Below are 19,145 nucleotides of genomic sequence, written 5' to 3'. Positions count from 1 at the left end.
TTTATATTATTGCCGAGAAGATGCAAAACAATGAAAATAATAAAATCATTAATTACCAAAATAATAGAGAAAGTCAACACCACATTGCAAATAAACATTCATTCCAAATAAAGAAGCAGGGCGCGTCCGAGGGTGAGTATATACCTAATAAGAATATAATCACCCTCGGACGCGCAATGCTTATTTCCAACAGCCTTCCTTCCTAAGAATCAGCCCTTCCGTGGTGTAGAGAGACGTTGTGTTACACTCCAAGGTGTTCCCCAGGTTGCCTTTCCTGAGCTTCGATCTTCCGGCTCTCGTTTAGTAGTTGTTGGAAACTACGCTGCATTAGGCCTTCAAATTGGGTATGGGGTGTAGAGAGATGGTGTGTTCCACTCCAAGGTGTTCCCCAGGTTGCCTTTCCTGAGCTTCGATCTTCCGGCTCTCGTTTAGTAGTTCTTGGAAACTACACTGCATTAGGCCTTCAAATTGGGTATGGGGTGTAGAGAGAGGGTGTGTTACACTCCAAGGTGTTCCCCAGGTTGCCTTTCCTGAGCTTCGATCTTCATGCTCTCGTTTAGTAGTTGTCGGAAACTACGCTGCATTAGGCCTACAAATTGGGTATGGGGTGTAGAGAGAGGGTTTGTTACACTCCAAGGTGTTCCCCAGGTTGCCTTTCCTGAGCTTCGATCTTCCGGCTCTCGTTTAGTAGTTGTTGGAAACTACGCTGCATTAGGCCTTCAAATTGGGTATGGGGTGTAGAGAGAGGGTGTGTTACACTCCAAGGTGTTCCCCAGGTTGCCTTTCCTGAGCTTCGATCTTCCGGCTCTCGTTTAGTAGTTCTTGGAAACTACACTGCATTAGGCCTTCAAATTGGGTATGGGGTGTAGAGAGAGGGTGTGTTACACTCCAAGGTGTTCCCCAGGTTGCCTTTCCTGAGCTTCGATCTTCCGGCTCTCGTTTAGTAGTTCTTGGAAACTACAGTGCATTAGGCCTACAAATTGGGTATGGGGTGGAGAGAGATGGTGTGTTACACTCCAAGGTGTTCCCCAGGTTTCCTTGCCATTGCTTCGGTCTTCCGACTCTCGTTTAGTAGTTGTAGAAAAGTACACTGCATTAGGCCTACAAAATGGGTATGGGGTGGAGAGAGATGGTGTGTTACACTCCAAGGTGTTCCCCAGGTTGCCTTTCCTGAGCTTCTATCTTCAGGCTCTCATTAAATTGTGGTTAAATGGAACAACTGCATTTGGCGTACTAGTTGGTTTGGGGCCTACTATCGGTGTCTGCCACTCCTTGCTGTTCTCCTGGTTTCCTGTCCTGAAATTCCATTTTCAGGCTCTCGTTAAGTAGTTGTTAATGTTAGACTGCATTTGGCCTACTAGTTGGGTTGGGGCCTACTATCGGTGTCTGCCACTCCTTGCTGTTCTCCTCCACTGAACAAAGCTGTGCCGCCTGTTTACTACGGTTGCCAATTTTGAACTGCATTTCGACTACTTACTGATTTGGCCCTACTCTCTGTGTCAGCCTCTCATTCCAGTTGTCCTCCACTGCAATGCCCCCTGGTTATTCCTGTGTTACCAATTTTGAACTGCATTTAGCCCACTTTATTCTTTGGGCCTATATCTGTGTTTCCACTTCATCGTGCCCATTGCCCAGCCAGTGATAGATGAGTCTGCTGGTACATTGACCCATAACGCAACATTCCCCGTGCATGCTACACAACAACATTGTGACCCTGCTGAAAGTCAGGTTGCTCTTCCCGCATACCATACCACCTTACACGGGGACAAAGAGGAAGGTGCAGATGAAAGTGCAGGTTCCTTCATCAGGTGGGGGGAGGAATACTAGTTGGCGACGTCACTGGCACAGGGCCTCTCATAGTACGCAAAAGTGTTGCTGCCGGTGGGAGGCGCCCCCGCCGTGCAAACACACCGCTGTACTTTGAGGGGCCCTGTGCCAGTGCCAATGCCAACAAGTGGGCCCCCCCTGCTTGCTCAGGATCACAGCACTTGCAAAGTTGAAATACTTACCTCTCCCTGCTCCACTGCCGTGACGTGGTCCAGATTTCCTGGGCCCACTAATTACTTGAACCAGCCCTACCCCACACAACTTTAGCCAAATGACCCCCAATTTCAAATGCCTTCCAATTATTATAAGGTAAATTACGCTTGACAAGCTTCATTAAGAAGAATGGATGGTTTTGACATTAAAATGGGCACTCTAGGTGTTTTCCTGGCCCCCACTCACTGCCGACTATGCTGCCCCATTGACTTGCATTGGGTTTCGTGTTTCGGTCGATCCCGACTTTTCACCATAATCGGCCGATTTCACTCGACCCGACTTTTGAGATAGTCGGGTTTCGCGAAACCCGGCTCGACTCTAAAAAGGTCAAGGTCGCTCAACTCTAGTATGTAGTATGTATGTAGTATGTATGTATGTAGTATGTATGTAGTATGTATTTTTTTTTTCATTTAACACATTAGCCGGATGATGGGACTACTACTGTCCCATCATTGGCTAATTTGTCAATCACTGTCACTGTAGCAGGCATCGTCCGATGGGACTTGCAGTGCCATCAGATGATGCCTGCACACACGCACAGAGCCCCGGCAGCCCACACAGAGCCCCGGCAGCTTGCACAGAGCCCCGACAGCCCGCACAGAGCCCCGCCAGGCCCATACAGACCCCCGACAGCCCACACAGATCCCTGACAGCCCACACAGAGCCCCGGCAGCCCACACAGTGCCCCAGCCAGCCCGTACAGACCCCCGGCAGGCCCTCACAGACACCCTGCAGGCCCGCACAGACCCTCGGCAGGCCCGTACAGACCCCCGACAGCCCGTACAGAGCCCCGGCAGCCCACACAGAGCCCCGGCAGCCCGCACAGAGCCTCGGCAGGCCCGTACAGAGCCCCGGCAGCCCACACAGAGCCCCGGCAGCCCACACAGAGCCCCGGCAGCCCGCACAGAGCCCCGGCAGGCCCGTACAGACCCCCGGCAGGCCCGTACAGACCTCCGGCAGCCCGCACAGAGCCCCGGCAGCCTGCACAGAGCCCCGGCAGGCCCGTACAGACCCCCGGCAGGCCCGCACAGAGCCCTGGCAGGTCCATACAGATCCCCAGCGGGCCCGCACAGACCCCGTCCGCACACACAGACATGCACAGTGTCTGCCCATGCACCGCCCACACTCTTCCCCCCTATGGAACAGGATGTAGAAGGACAGAAAGGGCTTATTTACATTCTGATTTTTGTGTCCCATTGACTTGCATTGGTATCGGGTATCGGTATCGGCGATATCCGATATTTGTTGGATATCGGCCGATCCTCCAATCCGATACCCATACTTCTGGATATCGGAAGGTATCGCTCAACACTATTTATAACAGCTCAAGTTGGACATTTCTCTACATTCTCTTGATGGAAGATAAAGGTCCTTTAGTATAATACTATTTAATATATAAAACCAGCCCATTTGGCTAGTGACATGACAGGATAAAGTTTTCTTTGATGCCCATGGTCAAACTCTTCAGGGTTTTCAGTAACAGAATACAAAGAGCTAACTTTATACTGAAAGTAGCACATGGCTTGTATCATAAACCTGTGTGGGTGTAAGGTCTGCAGCCATGCACTCCCAACTGACATACTCTAGCCTAGTGAGATCCATGCAGACAGGATAAATCAAGGCTTAAACAACCCTAAAATACAAGGGATTCACGGAGGATTAGTAACACTTCCCAATAGACCCAGCAGCTGTAAACTAACAATTGACATCATCACTTCTGTGCACATGTACCAGACTTTTATTCAACGTATTTCAGTATGACTAGCGTGCAAAAGAATCATAGAAAAATGAAAATACAGGGTGGAGCGCGGTAATTTGCTGATTTGGGAATGAAATAAAAAAATTATGATCATTAGAAAAATTTATTTTATATTTTAATTATACTGAACAGTAATGGAATTTTTAAATTACATGGTTTTAAATAGTGTATCTGGCAAATGTCGACCTTCGCTATCCACACACTGCTGCATACGTTTTCTGAAGTTTTCATGAACTCTAACAAGCATGTCCACTGGTATTCTGCCAATTTCAGCTTCAATATTGTTCCTTAGGTCTTCCAAGGTGTTGGGACGGTTGATATACACCTTAGACTTCAGGTAACCCCAAAGGAAAAAATCGCATGGGGCTAAATCTGGTGAGCGTGCTGGCCAGTTCACATCTCCCCTCAAAGAGATAAGCCGTCCAGGAAACATTTGCCTCAAACAATTCATGGTAACCCTCGCTGTGTGTGCAGTGGCACCATCCTGTTGGAACCATGTATCCTCTAGTTCCATTGCCTCAAGAGCCGGCTGAAAATAATCCTGTATCATAGACAAGTACCGTTCGGAGTTCACAGTTATGGCACGACCATTATCCTGAAAAAAGTAAGGACCAATGATGCCTACTCGTGATATGGCGCACCACACAGTGACGCGGTCCGAATGCAGAGGTCTCAGAGATTGCAGTACTGCTGCTCTAACTCTCTCGATGTTTTGTGGTGTTGTAATCCTTCTCTCAGGTCCCCTTCGTACACATGACACATTCCCTGCTGTTCTGAATGCATTCACCCAATTTACAATTGATTGCCGTCCAGGAACACGTCCGCGTGGAGGAACAGCGAATTGTAAACGAAAAGCACGCTGCACTGCAATGATCGAGTGGGCATTTGAAAAATACGCTTCAACACAAAATGACCTCTCCTCACGTGTCCACTGCATGATGGCAACGGAAAGGCAGAGGAATACAAATCTCCCATCAGCCACTGTAAGCCACACCCACTCTCCCCTCTCTTCGACTGACAGTGCCGCCACAGCATGCAGTGCAAAAAAGCAAATTACCGCGCTCCACCCTGTACTTTATGCCGTCCTCAGTAAAGCTCCGATTTAATGATTACACTAGAGATTAATTATATAACTCACAATTCCCTAATATAATGTCATTATTTATTTATTTTACTCACTTATGTAGCACCACAGTGCCTTACACACATTATCATTGCTGTCCCCATTGGGGCTCAGAATCTACATTCCCTATCAGTATGTCTTTGGAATGTGGGAGGAAACCGGAGAACCCGGAGGAAACCCACGCAAACACGGAGAGAACATACACACTCAGAATTACTCCCTTTACACTTAATATGTGAGATTGTAAGGAATTTTTCCTAATGCTGCCCTTAAAGGGAATCTATCACCATCTAATCTAAGAACAGCATGATGAGGGAGCAGAAACCCTGATTCCAGTGATGTGTCACTGGGCTCCTTGCTGCAGTTTTGAAATAATCACCATTTCAGCAAGAGATTATCACTAGTAAACCTGCTATCATATGGTCCTCTATGTACATGAGCTCTGGATATTGCCGTGGATTGAAGCCTACACATTATGTACACAGAAAGTTGCCAATCAGTGGTGTGGTCGGGGTAATACAGAGCTCAGCATTCACAGAACTGTTAGATCTGCAGAAGAAAAAAAAATTATTACAACTACAGCAAGTAGCCTATTCAGTGATAAATCACTGGAATCAAAGTGTCATCACGCTGTTCTCTGATGAGGTAGCAAAAACCTGGTGACAGATTGTCTTAGTCCATTAATAGAGTAGGTTAAGTCCATCTTTATAGCATTTTGTATGATTTCAGTGCAGTAAAGAGACAAATGATCAGAATTCTCATCTTCAGGCTATTGAAACATTTTCAGCAATGCATTAAAGGATTTTATTTCCAACCTTGGCAACCTCTTTTGGTATACTTCATTAGGAGTAGAAGGATATTATTTAGAGGGACCTCTATGCGCCACAGCAGAGAACAGCTATCAAGCAGGTCTCATTTTGCTATAAATTAAAGCTCCTGGACACAAATGCAAAATATTGGACAGGATCTTTTACATACCCCAAACTATTTATAAAACTGATGTCTTTTTTATTTGTATGCAATAAAGCTGCAGATCACCTGTTCATGCAGGTATAATCCTATGTGGACACAACCTTCCGCAGGAGTTAAAGTGGTTTTCAAGGTTATAGTAATTAAATTAATATAGTGGCCTAGCTATTTTTCTTAATCCTATAGATGTGAATGGGAATGGTGCAAGATGGGTCCTTGTTATTGAGATAGATGTTGTCTCAAAGGTAGGTTCCATGTCTGTAAGACTTTCATGGTATATCCTGCGGCTATGCCATAAATCCCTGAGGTGCAGGTTCCCCCTTTTACTTACACACATCAGTACCACAGATATGACTGGGAATAGCAAGCAGCACACACTGTACATAATGTAGAGATATTATAACATTTTTATGTTTTATAACATTTTTATTATTTTAAGATCTTTGACTATTCATATCATAGTACATTGCCTTCTTTAATAATATGCATATACTGTAGTTAAAGGACAGAATCTTAGAATCTTTGCAATAATAATCTCAGGAAAGATGGTCGAATCTTCTGAAATTCGAATTGCACGTTAAATTGTCCTCAAAAAATGGCTATAAACCTCTAACTTCTCCTAGGACCGTATCCAATCCCTTTTAACTTCTTTAACATAAGCACAGCCTCAGTTATGTCAAATTGACCTCAACATAGAAACAGATGTTAACTGGTGTTAATAAATATCATATTTAAAAACACAGCACGCTGACAGATTTTTCAGGGCTTTTAAAATTAAAAATGGCCCAGATATTACCCCTTATCACTTGTGATCAGTCAGACCATTCTTTAAAAACATTGCATCAAACATCAAACTGACGGCGCTGTTTTTAAATATAACATAACTCTGCGGTGACTGAGATAAGTGATGTGCCATATATTCCATAACACCTTTGTCTTCCTGAAACAGACAAACTGTCACAGGTTTACCACGGCAGAAAGGAGCCAGAAGACTGCAGCATTTGCGTTCTCCTACTCCTGCGTTGAATAGAAGCACTTCACCTTCTTATTAAGAAGTGTACATTTCTTTGGGCATTGCAGAGGTTAATCTGCTCAGTTGAGAGCTCTTGGAGCTAAGGCTTTCAGCTGTGCTCTGTTAGCCACTCCCATCCTCTATATAATCTGGGTCCTGACTAACACACATGGTCAGAACTAGCTTATGCTGCATGGCTAGGAGGATAGGTGTTGGTGATTATTTGAGTAGTCAGTTTATCTGTGACAGTTGATTAGTTTTGTCAGTGCGATAATTCCCTTTCTTCTCCTACTTTGGTTTAACCCCATCTTTCACTCCCCGACGCATACCTCTGTTATATGTGAGTGTATATTTGTATGTTTGGTATTTTACATTACTCTTTTTTGTATTACCTTGTGAGTCTGGTTGCTGTACTACGGTGCACTTCTAGTACCCTCTCCCCTGAATGGGGGGAGGGTACAGACTGAGGGTGAATTCAGGAGCTAAGGCAAGGTTCATGGCCCTGGCATCTTCACTTTCAGAAGTAACCTGGGGAACAGGGTGAGCTAGGTCATCAACTAACGTTAGGGACAGGGAAGGAGTACAAGGTCCCAGGACACCCAATAGGAGAGTTGTGACAAATGCACAGGTAATGGCTGCTTTTATTTCCATTTTGGTTTTCTATTTTTTTCAACAATATTCAACCACCTTCCAAAAAATGACAAAATAAGGCTAGGTTCACATTAGCGTTTCTGTGCGAAGCGTATCATCTGCATGCGCAAACGAATGCCAAAACGCATGCAAACGCATGTTTTCGCAGCATTTTTTATCTGCATGATCTTATGCATGACAGCAAAAAAATGCTGTGTGTGCATGCGTTTGTATGTGTTTTTGCATGCGTTTGCGTTGTTTGTGCGCATGCGTATGGTTCCCAATGGGCGTGGCTTATGGGATTTCATTTTATAGACTCTGCACAGATGAAATCTTCTTTTGCTGCTGTATCCTGCTGCAAGATGGATCTTAGCGTGGAGAGCTTCAATCTGAATCTGGATTTATCATCAAAATTGGCTTTTGCTTTTTGCTGTGGCTTGTGAGGAAGAAAAGAGAAGAGAAAGACAGAGAAAACATCGTCGTCGCTTTTGGCAATACCCCATTGTTGAAGTCCGAGAGAGCCGTGGAGCCTACCACTCATTGCACACCAAGCTTCGTGAAAACCCGCAAAAGTTTTTTGAATACAGGAGGATGTCTGAACACAGCTTTGATGAATTGTTGCAACATGTGCGAGGATCCATTACCAGGCAGGACACGCAACTACGTAGAGAAAATCCTGCTGAGGAACGTCTGTTGGTGACCCTAAGGTACGTAATTTTGAAAAAGAAACACCTATCATTAATATTCTTGTTATAATAGCCATGTACTGATTTTTTTTTCCCCATTTTCTTTTCCACAGATTCTGGGCTACCGGAGAGACCTTAAGATCTCTACATTTTCAATTTCAGATTGGACTGTCCACCCTTTCTGGGATTGTTGGAGACACCTGCCGTGCATTGTGTGATGTTCTGCGTGCAGAATCCCTCCCCCAACCAACAACTGAAATATGACTGAAAAATGCAGGAAAATTCAAGGAAATTTATAATTTTCCAAACTGTGTGGGGGCTGTGGAAGACAAACACATTCGGATTCTGAAACCTGCTGAAAGTGGATCTGAATACTTAGATTATAAAAAACACTTTTCCTTTGTTCCCATGGTGATTGCAGATGCTGAGTGTCGATTTGTCACCGTTGACATTGGCTCATTTGAATGAGGAAATGACTCACAAACTTTCAAAAACTCTGACATGGGTCAACATTTGTATGGTAATAATCTAAATTTTCCACCGCCACAACCTCTTCTGAATACTGAAGGACCGCGAATGCCATTTGTTGTTGTTGGGGATGGGGCGTTTCAAATGTGTGCCAACCTCATAAAACCATACTCGAGTCGGGACTTGATTCACACAAAAGGATTTTCAACTACAGGCTGACAAGGGCAAAAAGAACTGTGGAGAGTGCTTTGGTTTGCTGGCAGCTAAATGGCGCATTTTGGGAACACCAATCAATCTTGAAATTGAGACAATTGATGAGGTTGTGAAAGCGTTTGTTGTTCTGCATAATTACATCCTGTCAAAAGAGCAACCTCACTTTGAACTTTATGGAACCTGTTAATACCGCATTGCCGGATTACCATGCTCACCCTCTGAGGACTACAGTGGAAGTTGCCCAAATGAGGGATACATTGTCTTCCTACTTTGTCTCTGATATTGGACATGTGGCATAACAAGATGAAATGGTTTAAGCTGTAAATAAGTCAAATGTACCTGTAATGTTATGTACCTGTACTGTTTTCTGACTGTAATATTAACACCTTGGCTGTAACTATAATAATAAACACCTGAACTGTAACACTCGTTAATACTTCACTCAACAATACACTCAGCAATACACACATGTTTAAATAAAGAGATAAAGAAAACACAGTGAGACAGTCATTGCAAAACAAAAGAATTTTTACTAACAAAAATAAAAACAATTTGAAATTTTAAATAAAATAGGAAAATGTGATTTACTTTCTGGGTCTGCGGGAGGGAGTTACATGGTGGACCTGGGGGTATCGGGCTGGGATGGTAAGCTAGGAGTTGTTGGGGAAGTTGCTATAGGGGAAGTGGAATTGGCAGTCAACTGGAGGATTGGGTCAGAAACATTGGCAGAGGACACACTGGAGGAAGAGGACACATTAGGAGTGGAAAACAAGTTGGAAGGGATTGTGCACATTGGTTGGGAAAGAACCAAGGGAAGGTGTGGCAGACTTGAAAGAAAAAGACACATTTGTTGGTGAGGGTGGAGAGGGTGGGTTTTGTCTCTTAGCAGCTTTTCATTTCCTGGTCTTTGTCTTGCTGCTTCCTCGACCTTTTGGTTCCTGTTGCTGCGTGGTGGGAGTGAAAGTCTGGGCTGCTGCACTCGGCTGCATGGTTGAAGAGGAAAGCTGGGCTGCTGCACTCAGCTGCCTGGTTGAAGGGGAAGGCAGGGTTGCTGCACTCGGCTGGGTGGTGTAGCTGGGTACTTTTGGAACAGTTCTAATGTCCAGCGGTGGCTGTGGTGGTGGTGGATAGGTCACTTGGTGAGATGACTGGTATCCATGTCCTTGAGATGTTGGGAAAGGTGCTGGCGGATTCTGCCACTGATGCTGTCCTGGAGCTTGTTGCCCTGTAGGGAATTAAGTTTGTGCCTGCTGCTCATATTGGGACCACTGCATGGCCTCGGTGTAAGCATCCTGACATCCAGAGTCTTGAGAGTAATGGACTACCTGTCTCCAGACCCCCTTTTATACATCAGGGATTTTGTAGGAGGTGACATAATTTACTGGACATGATTAGTGTAAAGTACGCATGCGTATTGAACGGATGCATACTCATGTCCGTACCAATGCATTCCCATAGACAGTAATGCATTTTTGATGCACTCATCCGCAATCATCCACATGCGGACAATTGCACCATATTTGACGCCTCAAAAAATGCAACACGTTGCGTTTGCCGGACAACGCTTTACAATGCAAAATGACGCATGCGTGTGCATTCGCATGCAAAAGCATGCAAAAGCATGTCCCTGCATACACCATATTAAAGATATTTACGCATGACGCATGCGGATGTATGCGGATCATACACTGCACACAGAAACGCTAATGTGAACCCGGCCTAAGAAAGGTTAGGTAGGTAAGCAACTAAAAGCTAGCACCTGAAACAGTATTGGTATGGTGTGTATGGATCTTAAATCTGACTAGCTTTACAGATCCTTAAAAAAATGTTTGCAATACACACACTTTGTTAGGAAGACTGTTGCATTTAGATGTCTAGATTTTAGGACATTTTCTTTTTCACTTAAAAAAATATTCCTCCCTATTCACCAAATTGATTGCTAAAGAAATGCAAAAACTATGTACAGTCACTTATGACAAGTAAGCACAACGTCTGAGAATGATTTCAGATTTTTTTCTTTAGAAACTATTGTTCTGCTTTGCTTCTGCTTTCTAGTGCATTTTGAATGAACAAAAAAAATGTTTAATTGTAATCCATATGCAGCTAGGCTATAGTCTGGCACTGATGCTGACACCTTTTCTATTTCTCTCTCACCATATCAATTCAATCTCTGTATTATCATGACTACTATTATCATATTCTTCGGTGTTGCAGTTATACAATAAATTATTTTCTGAAGTATTCATCCAGTGATTTAAGGCTTACACTTCCAATTTTTATTGCTGAGCCTTGAGCTCTTTTAAATTCTCCATATCCTAAAATTATCTCAAAATGGCTACTGCATTCCTTGCCTTAGCTATTACTCATGCTATGATAGTCTCTCTGATTGGCTTCTCTATACTATTTGATGCACCAGCCGCAAAGCATTATTGATAAGCCCAAATGATTATGTGTGAGGTCAAGTCAGCATTTTATGACTGATGCAATCGTTTGCAATGTGTCAAAAAAGGTGAAGGTAATTTTTTTTTGTTCGCATTAATTGATTGACATATTTTTAAGATTTGCTGGTATCTGTAAATTTACTAAAATTTGTTTCAAGTTTGATTTTCATCTAACCAATTTGCTCATATCTAATTCTCAGCAATGCAATGAAGAAGTATGTAGGTATGATAACTCTTAGCGTATTTCCATGTAGTGATTTCCATCTCAAAGGTTGTTAATATAATTATTAATCTGAGTTAGCTTTTAGTTTAACAAGACTATGACCAAACTGGGAGGTAAGAATGCCCACCATTGCTGTTATGGCTTGTTGATGTCAGCAGAAAGTAAAGACAAGCTGCACAGTAAATAAAGGAGTATATTGTGAGTTTACTGACCTGAAAGTGTACACTGGTTTGCTTTGTCTACTAAGACTAATTTTTAGCAGCTCTTACTCCCTCTTTACACTCGAAGTAAAGTATTCTTCCCAGGACAATTTCTGGCTTGTGGTGCTTCCAACATATTAGGATTTTGGCAGTCTATATAAGTGAATAAAGAATGGTATCCTAAACATCCTCCAAGAGTAACTTTTCTCAACGTTCCAGGAGCAACTTGGTGCTGAACAATGCTTTTTACAGCATGATGGAGACCATGTCAAAAGGCAAAAGTGATAACTAAGAGGCTCAGTGAACAAAACATTGGACCAGAAGCTGATATCCAGCATTCCAAATAGCAGAAGTTTGGAAAAATACTTTACATTTTTGCATGAATGTAATATACTTGTAAATAAAATATAAAAACATTTGAAACGCTTAGAATTGTAGTTCAGTAACCAGAGTCAAAACTGATTTAAAGATCTGAAAACACTGAAACAGCAAATTTTCTAAAAACCAAAATTTGTGTGAATCTTAAAACTTTTGAAAATGTTCATGGGATAAAGGATGCAAGTTCCAGATAACTGGGCCATGAGGACCAGTAGTTTTCCTTTCAGTATGGACTGGTGATGCGCATTCTGTGAACCTTCACGGGCTGCACATCCATGAAGGGAATCTGTCAGAAGCATGAACCCTACTTAACCATCTATACGGGCATGTAGGTCATAGAAAGTTCAATGCAGGTCATAGAAAAAAGTTTATGGAAGTGCTCAGGTGTGTTACTCTAGAGAAATTCCACATTTTCCCAAACATGTGAATAAGCTGCTTAGATTTATGGGCCAGACACTGATTTCTCTGAGAATCTGTCTCCAGAGCATGCTCAGAAGGGATGTTACCAGTGTAAAACATGTAGATGAGGAGAGCAGACTTTCAGTTGTTACATGACTCGCACTGGTAACACGCCCATTCATGTCCAACCCATAGATCTTAACGGCACATTAAAATATTAAGAAAAATGTGGATTTCTCTGAAATATAACATCGAATCACAGATATCAAGGTATCATTTTATTCAGCTTTCTATGACCTACCATATTTTTTGGACTATAAGACACACTGGACCATAGGACGAACTCCAAATTTTGGGTGGAAAAAAGCAAAAAAAGATTTTTATAAGATGGGGGTCCGTCTTATCATCGAAATTTAAGATATCTTACCTGAGGGTAGGCGATGGTAGAGCGGGGTCACAGGAGGCATGGTCCCTTCCCTAGGAAGCCAGTGGCGGCAGAAGTGGGGCAATGCTGCAGTCCATGGGTATCCCAGCAGTGCGATGCTGCAGGTCCGGTGTCCGCAGTGAGGCAGTGCAGAGTCGTTTCCTCAGGATGCCGGTGGCAGAAATGTGGTGATGTTGCGGCCTGGTGCCCATGGTAAACAGAGCTAAGTGCATCATTGGTTTCTCGGTGGCCATTTTTCTAAAACCGAGGGCCACCGAGATCTCAATATGCGCACTCGCGGCCTCCGGTGGCCATTTTCCTGTAGCCAAGGGCCGTCAAGATCTCAATCTGCACAAGCACGGCCTCCGGAAGCCATTTTTGTGAAGCCCACAGCCTTAGGAAAAAGAAGCACGAGAGGACCAGCCGAGATCTCAATCCGCACACGCACTGCCTCTGGCGGCCCATGGCTTCAGAAAGATGGCTGCAGGGAAACCAATGATGCACTCAACAATGCTCACCGCCGACACCGAGCTTTAGCATCACCACACTTCTGCCATCACAAGTTCCCTGAGGAAGGGGCGCTGCTACACCACTACCGCAATCCCCCGGTAAGCCTGCATTCGGACTATAAGACGCACCCACCATTTTCCTCAGAATTTTTTTTGGGGAAAAGTGCGTCTTATAGTCCTAAAAATATGGTACATGTCAACATAGACGGCTTAGAAGGGTTGATCCTACTGACAGATTCCCTATAATGTCAGTATTATTCATCAATATTATAGCAACGTTTGAAACATATTTAATTTACCGTGATTTAGGAAATCAATATTTCCATATTTCTGTGTATCCATAAACCAGATATCCCATGTCCACAATACACAAAGCCAGGGGATCGCAGGCTAATATATTCAAAAAGACTTGTGTGAGGGTGTAATAAAAAAGTACCTCCAAAAATGTAATTTATACCAAATCAGTCACATAAACGTAAAATCCAACACTAATTGATTAATTTTTTTCTGCAGTATTGCCTAGAATGACATAGCGCTCAGCTCTCTCTATTAGCCTTATAGGTATTGACTGGACTGAGAGCAACCATGCTCAAACACTGCTTGATTAAATCTCCGCGTTTGTGCAGTAACAAAGAATGAGATACATGGGACTGCCTTTCTTGTGATGACAACAGTCACATCGGTGGGGTGCCCACTTCATTATTTGCTTAGGTGATAAACTTTGATCTTGTGAAAAACCTAAGAAAAAGAGTGAAATAAAAATTTGCTGCACATATTCGCTTCTTGCTCTGTGCTCTATTAAAAAAAAAACTTTTTAGTACAATCCACAAAAATCGATTAAATTTAGATCTAAACATACTGATTAGAAAGTGATCATAAATCTCCAATCTAAAAAGTACTAACTTGTAAAATTTATACAAAATGTGAACTCTGGAAAGATGGCAAGCATTTCCATATTCAGCTGATATGGACAACATATTGACAACAGACCATTAATTTGCTGAGGTTAAGGCGACTAGTTAACCATTACCTAGATAATGATTATTAAAGTTTTTGCAGGGCGACATCAATTACAACATCTGGACAAGAAGCAAACATTACACAGTCATGTGGATCCACTTAGGTTTACAACAGACCACTAGTTGTTTTTATCAATGAAATGAACTACTTCATTTAGCTTAATTACTACAAACATTGCCAAGTGCTATAATTGCTAAAACTTCTGTCCTTCCTGTGCCATTATTTTCCACCGTTACATGCTATTATCTTAAAGGGATTGTTCACTTTTTGTAAAACTTTGCATTGCAGAGAACTGCTCATACAGCAACTCCCAATTATCTTAATTCCTTGCTCAGTAGCTTCTTCCTGTAGCCACTATGTTTAAGAGAATATATTGTATTTTTCCTTGTACTATCCCTTTATACATAGCCTTTTTTAATAATACCTTTTCATTTGTATTAGAAATTAAATTTAATTTAAGCGGGCAAGGTTTTTACAAGAAAAATCAGTAACAACAATTACAAGGTCGAATTAAATCTAACCTGATAAACATTTTTTTTTATTATATTTTCATTTTGGAGGTTATTAACTTTTGAGAAATGTACAATTATTCCCTAAATAAGTTTACTCGACTAAAAGTAGGTGGACAATCTATATTTCACCTAGAAGTTTTCTATAAGCACTTGTTCACATCACTAGACTCTTTTCAAGGACAATGCTTTTACGTATGCTGATGAGGGTTTTAGCTGTCCCATCACTGGCATAGAGAGTTGACCAGAGACTAACATTACTATAAAAGTTGATAACTGGTCATAAATAATAAACCTTATGTATATGAATATAAATAGTAAAATATACTATAGACTTTTTTATAAGCATTAAGCAAATGATGTGCTTGTTTGACTACAATCCATACACAAACACTACAAGTAGGCATGGGTCACACTTTTCATAGTGGGTAGACTTCAAGATATGTTGCATTATCTTACCGCTGCTTGCTGGAAGGCTCCTTTGGTGTAAGTGCCCCCTCCCTTGTATGTGATACCTGGGATCTCTCTGTTGAGGAGAGAGCACTTGTGTTGGTTGGATTGACTAGATGAGATGTAATCCACCCTGGTCTGAACATTGTTCTTGGAAGAGAAAGTCACAATGGCCACTCTGGTAGCAGAAGGCACCACTGGGAAATCAGAGAGAAGCTTCTTCACAAACCTCAGTTCATTAACAAAGTTGGCATGGCCTACACTAGAAGATTCATCCACCAAGAAGACCAGGTCCAAATTGTGACTTGACTCTCTCAACCTTCTAATGTTCTTCTTGAAGTATTGTCCCAGCCTTTCCACTTTGTTTTCTGTGCTGTCTGTTTCTTGAATAATCCTGCTGTCTGCGATCTGGAAAACTTGTGATGAGGAACTCCTAAAAGCTGGGACTTGGTGCTGAAAAGTTGTCCAGCAGTGGACCAAAGAAAGACAGCACCATATAGAAGCCAAACACAACATGGTCACCTGAGCAGGACACACTTGGCTGCTGCTTAAGAAGTAATAATAAAAGATACTTTTCTATTGCCCTTACCCTCCCGTTTCTTAAAGTGTTTCTTGAAAACTGTCTGATCTAAAACTAAGGGTCCACATTGACTATCCAAGAAGCTGTGCAGATGTGAAGAATGACAGAGAACATATTGCAAGAAGGGTTTCTGGCTGCATGCTTTGTTCATGTGCTGTACAAATCAATGTCCTTCCCTCCTCTTCATTCTTAAGAAGCAGTGCAGGAGTGTGTCCAAGAGTCTCTGCAAACCTCTATCCTCTTGTGCTTCTTTCTCCTTTCTATTGTCTCAGCTTTACTTTCCCTTCTCTCTCTCCCTCTGTCTGTGTTTCCTACTCTGCTAAGATCTGCCTGCCTTTTTTTTGCAAATCTTCCTTCCTTCACCCCCTCCTCTATTCATGGCTGATTTGCTGAGCTCTCTTCTCACCGGAGTCCTATGTATGTCAGCCTGTCAACATTCCCAAAAGCGCACATCAGCCCCTGATTGATCCCACATGTCTGGCAGAGATATGCAAAGGCATTCAAGGGACATGTCTGCAGATACCACGAGTGCCACTGTAATTGGAAACATCTTTGGTTAGAAGTAATACGCTAACCTACAGTAAATGTACCTATTCCATAAGTTACATGACTGTATAGTGTACAACTTGTAAGGAAAACTATTGTGTTAGTGTGATTGACTGGATAGGGAAGAAAACAGAGAGAAAGAGAGAATGGATAGATAGATAGATAGATAGATAGATATGAGATTGATGGATAATAGATTAGATAGATAGATAGATAGATAGATAGATAGATAGATAGATAGATAGAACTATACAGGCTCGGACTGGCCCATAGGTTAATAGGAGAATCCCCTGGTAGGCCCCTGTGTAGATCTGGGCCCCCAACACTACTGTATGGGCAGTATTTGGCACGGTAGCTCAGTGGTTAGCACAGCAGCATTGCAGCACTGGGGTCCTGGGTTCAATTCCCACCGAGGACAACATCTGCAAGGAGTTTGTATGTTCTCCCTATGTTTGCGTTGGTCTCCTTCGGGTTCCCCGATTTCCTTCCACACTCCAAAGACATACTGATAGGGAATTTAGATTGTGAGCCCCATCGGGGACAGCGATGACAATGTATGCAAAACTGTGAAGAGCTGTGGAATATGTTAGCGCTATATAAAAATAAAAGATTAAGATAATTTACTTGATTCACTCTGTACAGAAAAAAGCAACATCTCATCATTCATTAACCACGCTATCCAGTTTATTATTATAGAGAGATATAGGTAAATTTGTGACCAAAGGTAGTAAAATATTTCCATGCATGTGAAAAGTGGGCCCCCCAAAGTCAATGCTATTGGTGGGCTCTTGTCACCCCAGTGTGACACTGCATCTATAGATAGATAGTATAATGCTGCGGTAGCATGGTACGCAGTGAATAGGCAGTGACCCACAAAGTTCAAACACAAAAGTTTCTTTAAAGTGTTACTTGACACATAAAAGTTCATAAACACTTTGTAGGACATCAAAGTTCAATATACATAGTTGCATCTTGTCTCAGTGCCTGTTTCATAGCACTACACATTGTGCGACTTTAGATTACAGTCCCTAAACAGGCCAGACTTCCCTTTGTCCTGTTTCCCTGGGCAACCGCACACCATATTGCAGTCTCCAAACACAGCTTCACATGTTGCAGACACTACACACGCTAGCCTTCCTCTGACTAGTTCCCGTGGGTGTCCTGCACCGCTGCATCACAGACTCTTTACTTACACAGCCATACACTGCCCAGGATATCCTCCGGATAGCAGCCGGGCACCGTATCCACCTGTTTGCAATCATTACACATGCAAGTCCTCTCTCAGGCACAGGACATACACCTCCGGGCACAGGACTGTCCACATTCGAGACCAGTCACCATGGACGGCTTGCATCGCTGTGTACGCTGCGGGTGCCAGGCTATTCAGCTGCTGGCTCCGCTGGCCTGTGTTGCTTCACACACACAGCCAGTGCTCTGCAGGCCTCTGCTCTGCATGCCAGCACACACCAGACTGACAATTACGTTGCACCTCACACCTGACACACCCATACCCCTTACTGCAGGGCTTTTAACACACAAACCTGTGGCCTTCAGCCAAATGCAAAACCCAGACAGGAAATCTGTGACTGCCATGCACACCTATGGACTTCATCCATCTTCATGCACAATCTAGGGAGAACACACAGCGACCCCTAGCTGTGACACGAGTCACTACCTCACATTGCAATCACAGCTACATCTGCGACGGCCATGCAGACCTATGGCCTTCATACGCCTCTGTGCGCATTCTGGGGAGCACAAACAGCACCCTCTAGCTGTAGCAGGGGTCACTGCCTCACAATAGATATGGGATGGAAAGATAGAGATAGATAGATAATTGAGATAAATATAAATATATAGATATGAGATAGATAGATAGATAGATAGATAGATAGATAGATACATAGATAGATACATAAATAGATAGATAGATCCCAAGGACAGGGTCCTCTCCCCTCTGTACCAATCTGTCACTGTAAATTTGTTTACTGTTAATGATATCTGACTATAACCCTGTGTGTAACACTTTTTTCTCATATACAGCACCATGGAATTAATGGTGCTATATAAATAATAATGATAATAATAATAATAATAATAATAATAGATAGATAGATATGAGATATATAAATGATAGATATATATGAGATAGATAGATATGAGATATATAAATGATAGATAGATAGACAGATAGATAGATATAAGATAGATAGCTAGATAGATATATGAGATAGATAGATCTATATATAGATAATTGATTGATAGATAGATAGATATGAGAGAGATAGATAATAGATAATAGATGATAGATAGATCTATAGATATGTAATTGATAGATAGATAGATAGATAGATAGATAGATAGATAGATAGATATGAGAGAGATAGATAATAGATGATGGATAGATCTATAGATAGATAATTAATAGATAGATAGATATATGAGAGATACCGGTTGTTACTTACCGGTAATAGGATTTTACAGAGTCCACGACAGCACCCACAATGAGAGGGGATCCGCCCACCATCCGGACAGGAACCTACAGATTAAAAGATTAAAAGGGCGG

At 42.5% G+C, this 19,145-nt stretch overlaps 1 protein-coding gene across 1 annotated transcript in view; it reads right to left on the bottom strand.

The window, feature by feature from the left end:
* The window catches only part of SVEP1 (sushi, von Willebrand factor type A, EGF and pentraxin domain containing 1), a 505,032-nt gene extending 488,711 nt beyond the window's left edge, over positions 1-16,321 (bottom strand). Inside the window, exon 1 of the mRNA XM_069766556.1 lies at positions 15,463-16,321. Coding sequence (XP_069622657.1) covers positions 15,463-15,969 — 507 coding nt within the window. The 5' untranslated portion in view covers positions 15,970-16,321. The remainder of the gene's footprint in view (positions 1-15,462) is intronic.
* Between the last annotated feature and the right edge of the window lie 2,824 nt (positions 16,322-19,145).

The sequence above is a fragment of the Ranitomeya imitator genome, chromosome 1, assembly GCF_032444005.1.
Source record: "Ranitomeya imitator isolate aRanImi1 chromosome 1, aRanImi1.pri, whole genome shotgun sequence".
Lineage (NCBI taxonomy): Eukaryota > Metazoa > Chordata > Amphibia > Anura > Dendrobatidae > Ranitomeya > Ranitomeya imitator.
This window is presented reverse-complemented; position numbering and strand designations above follow the sequence as displayed.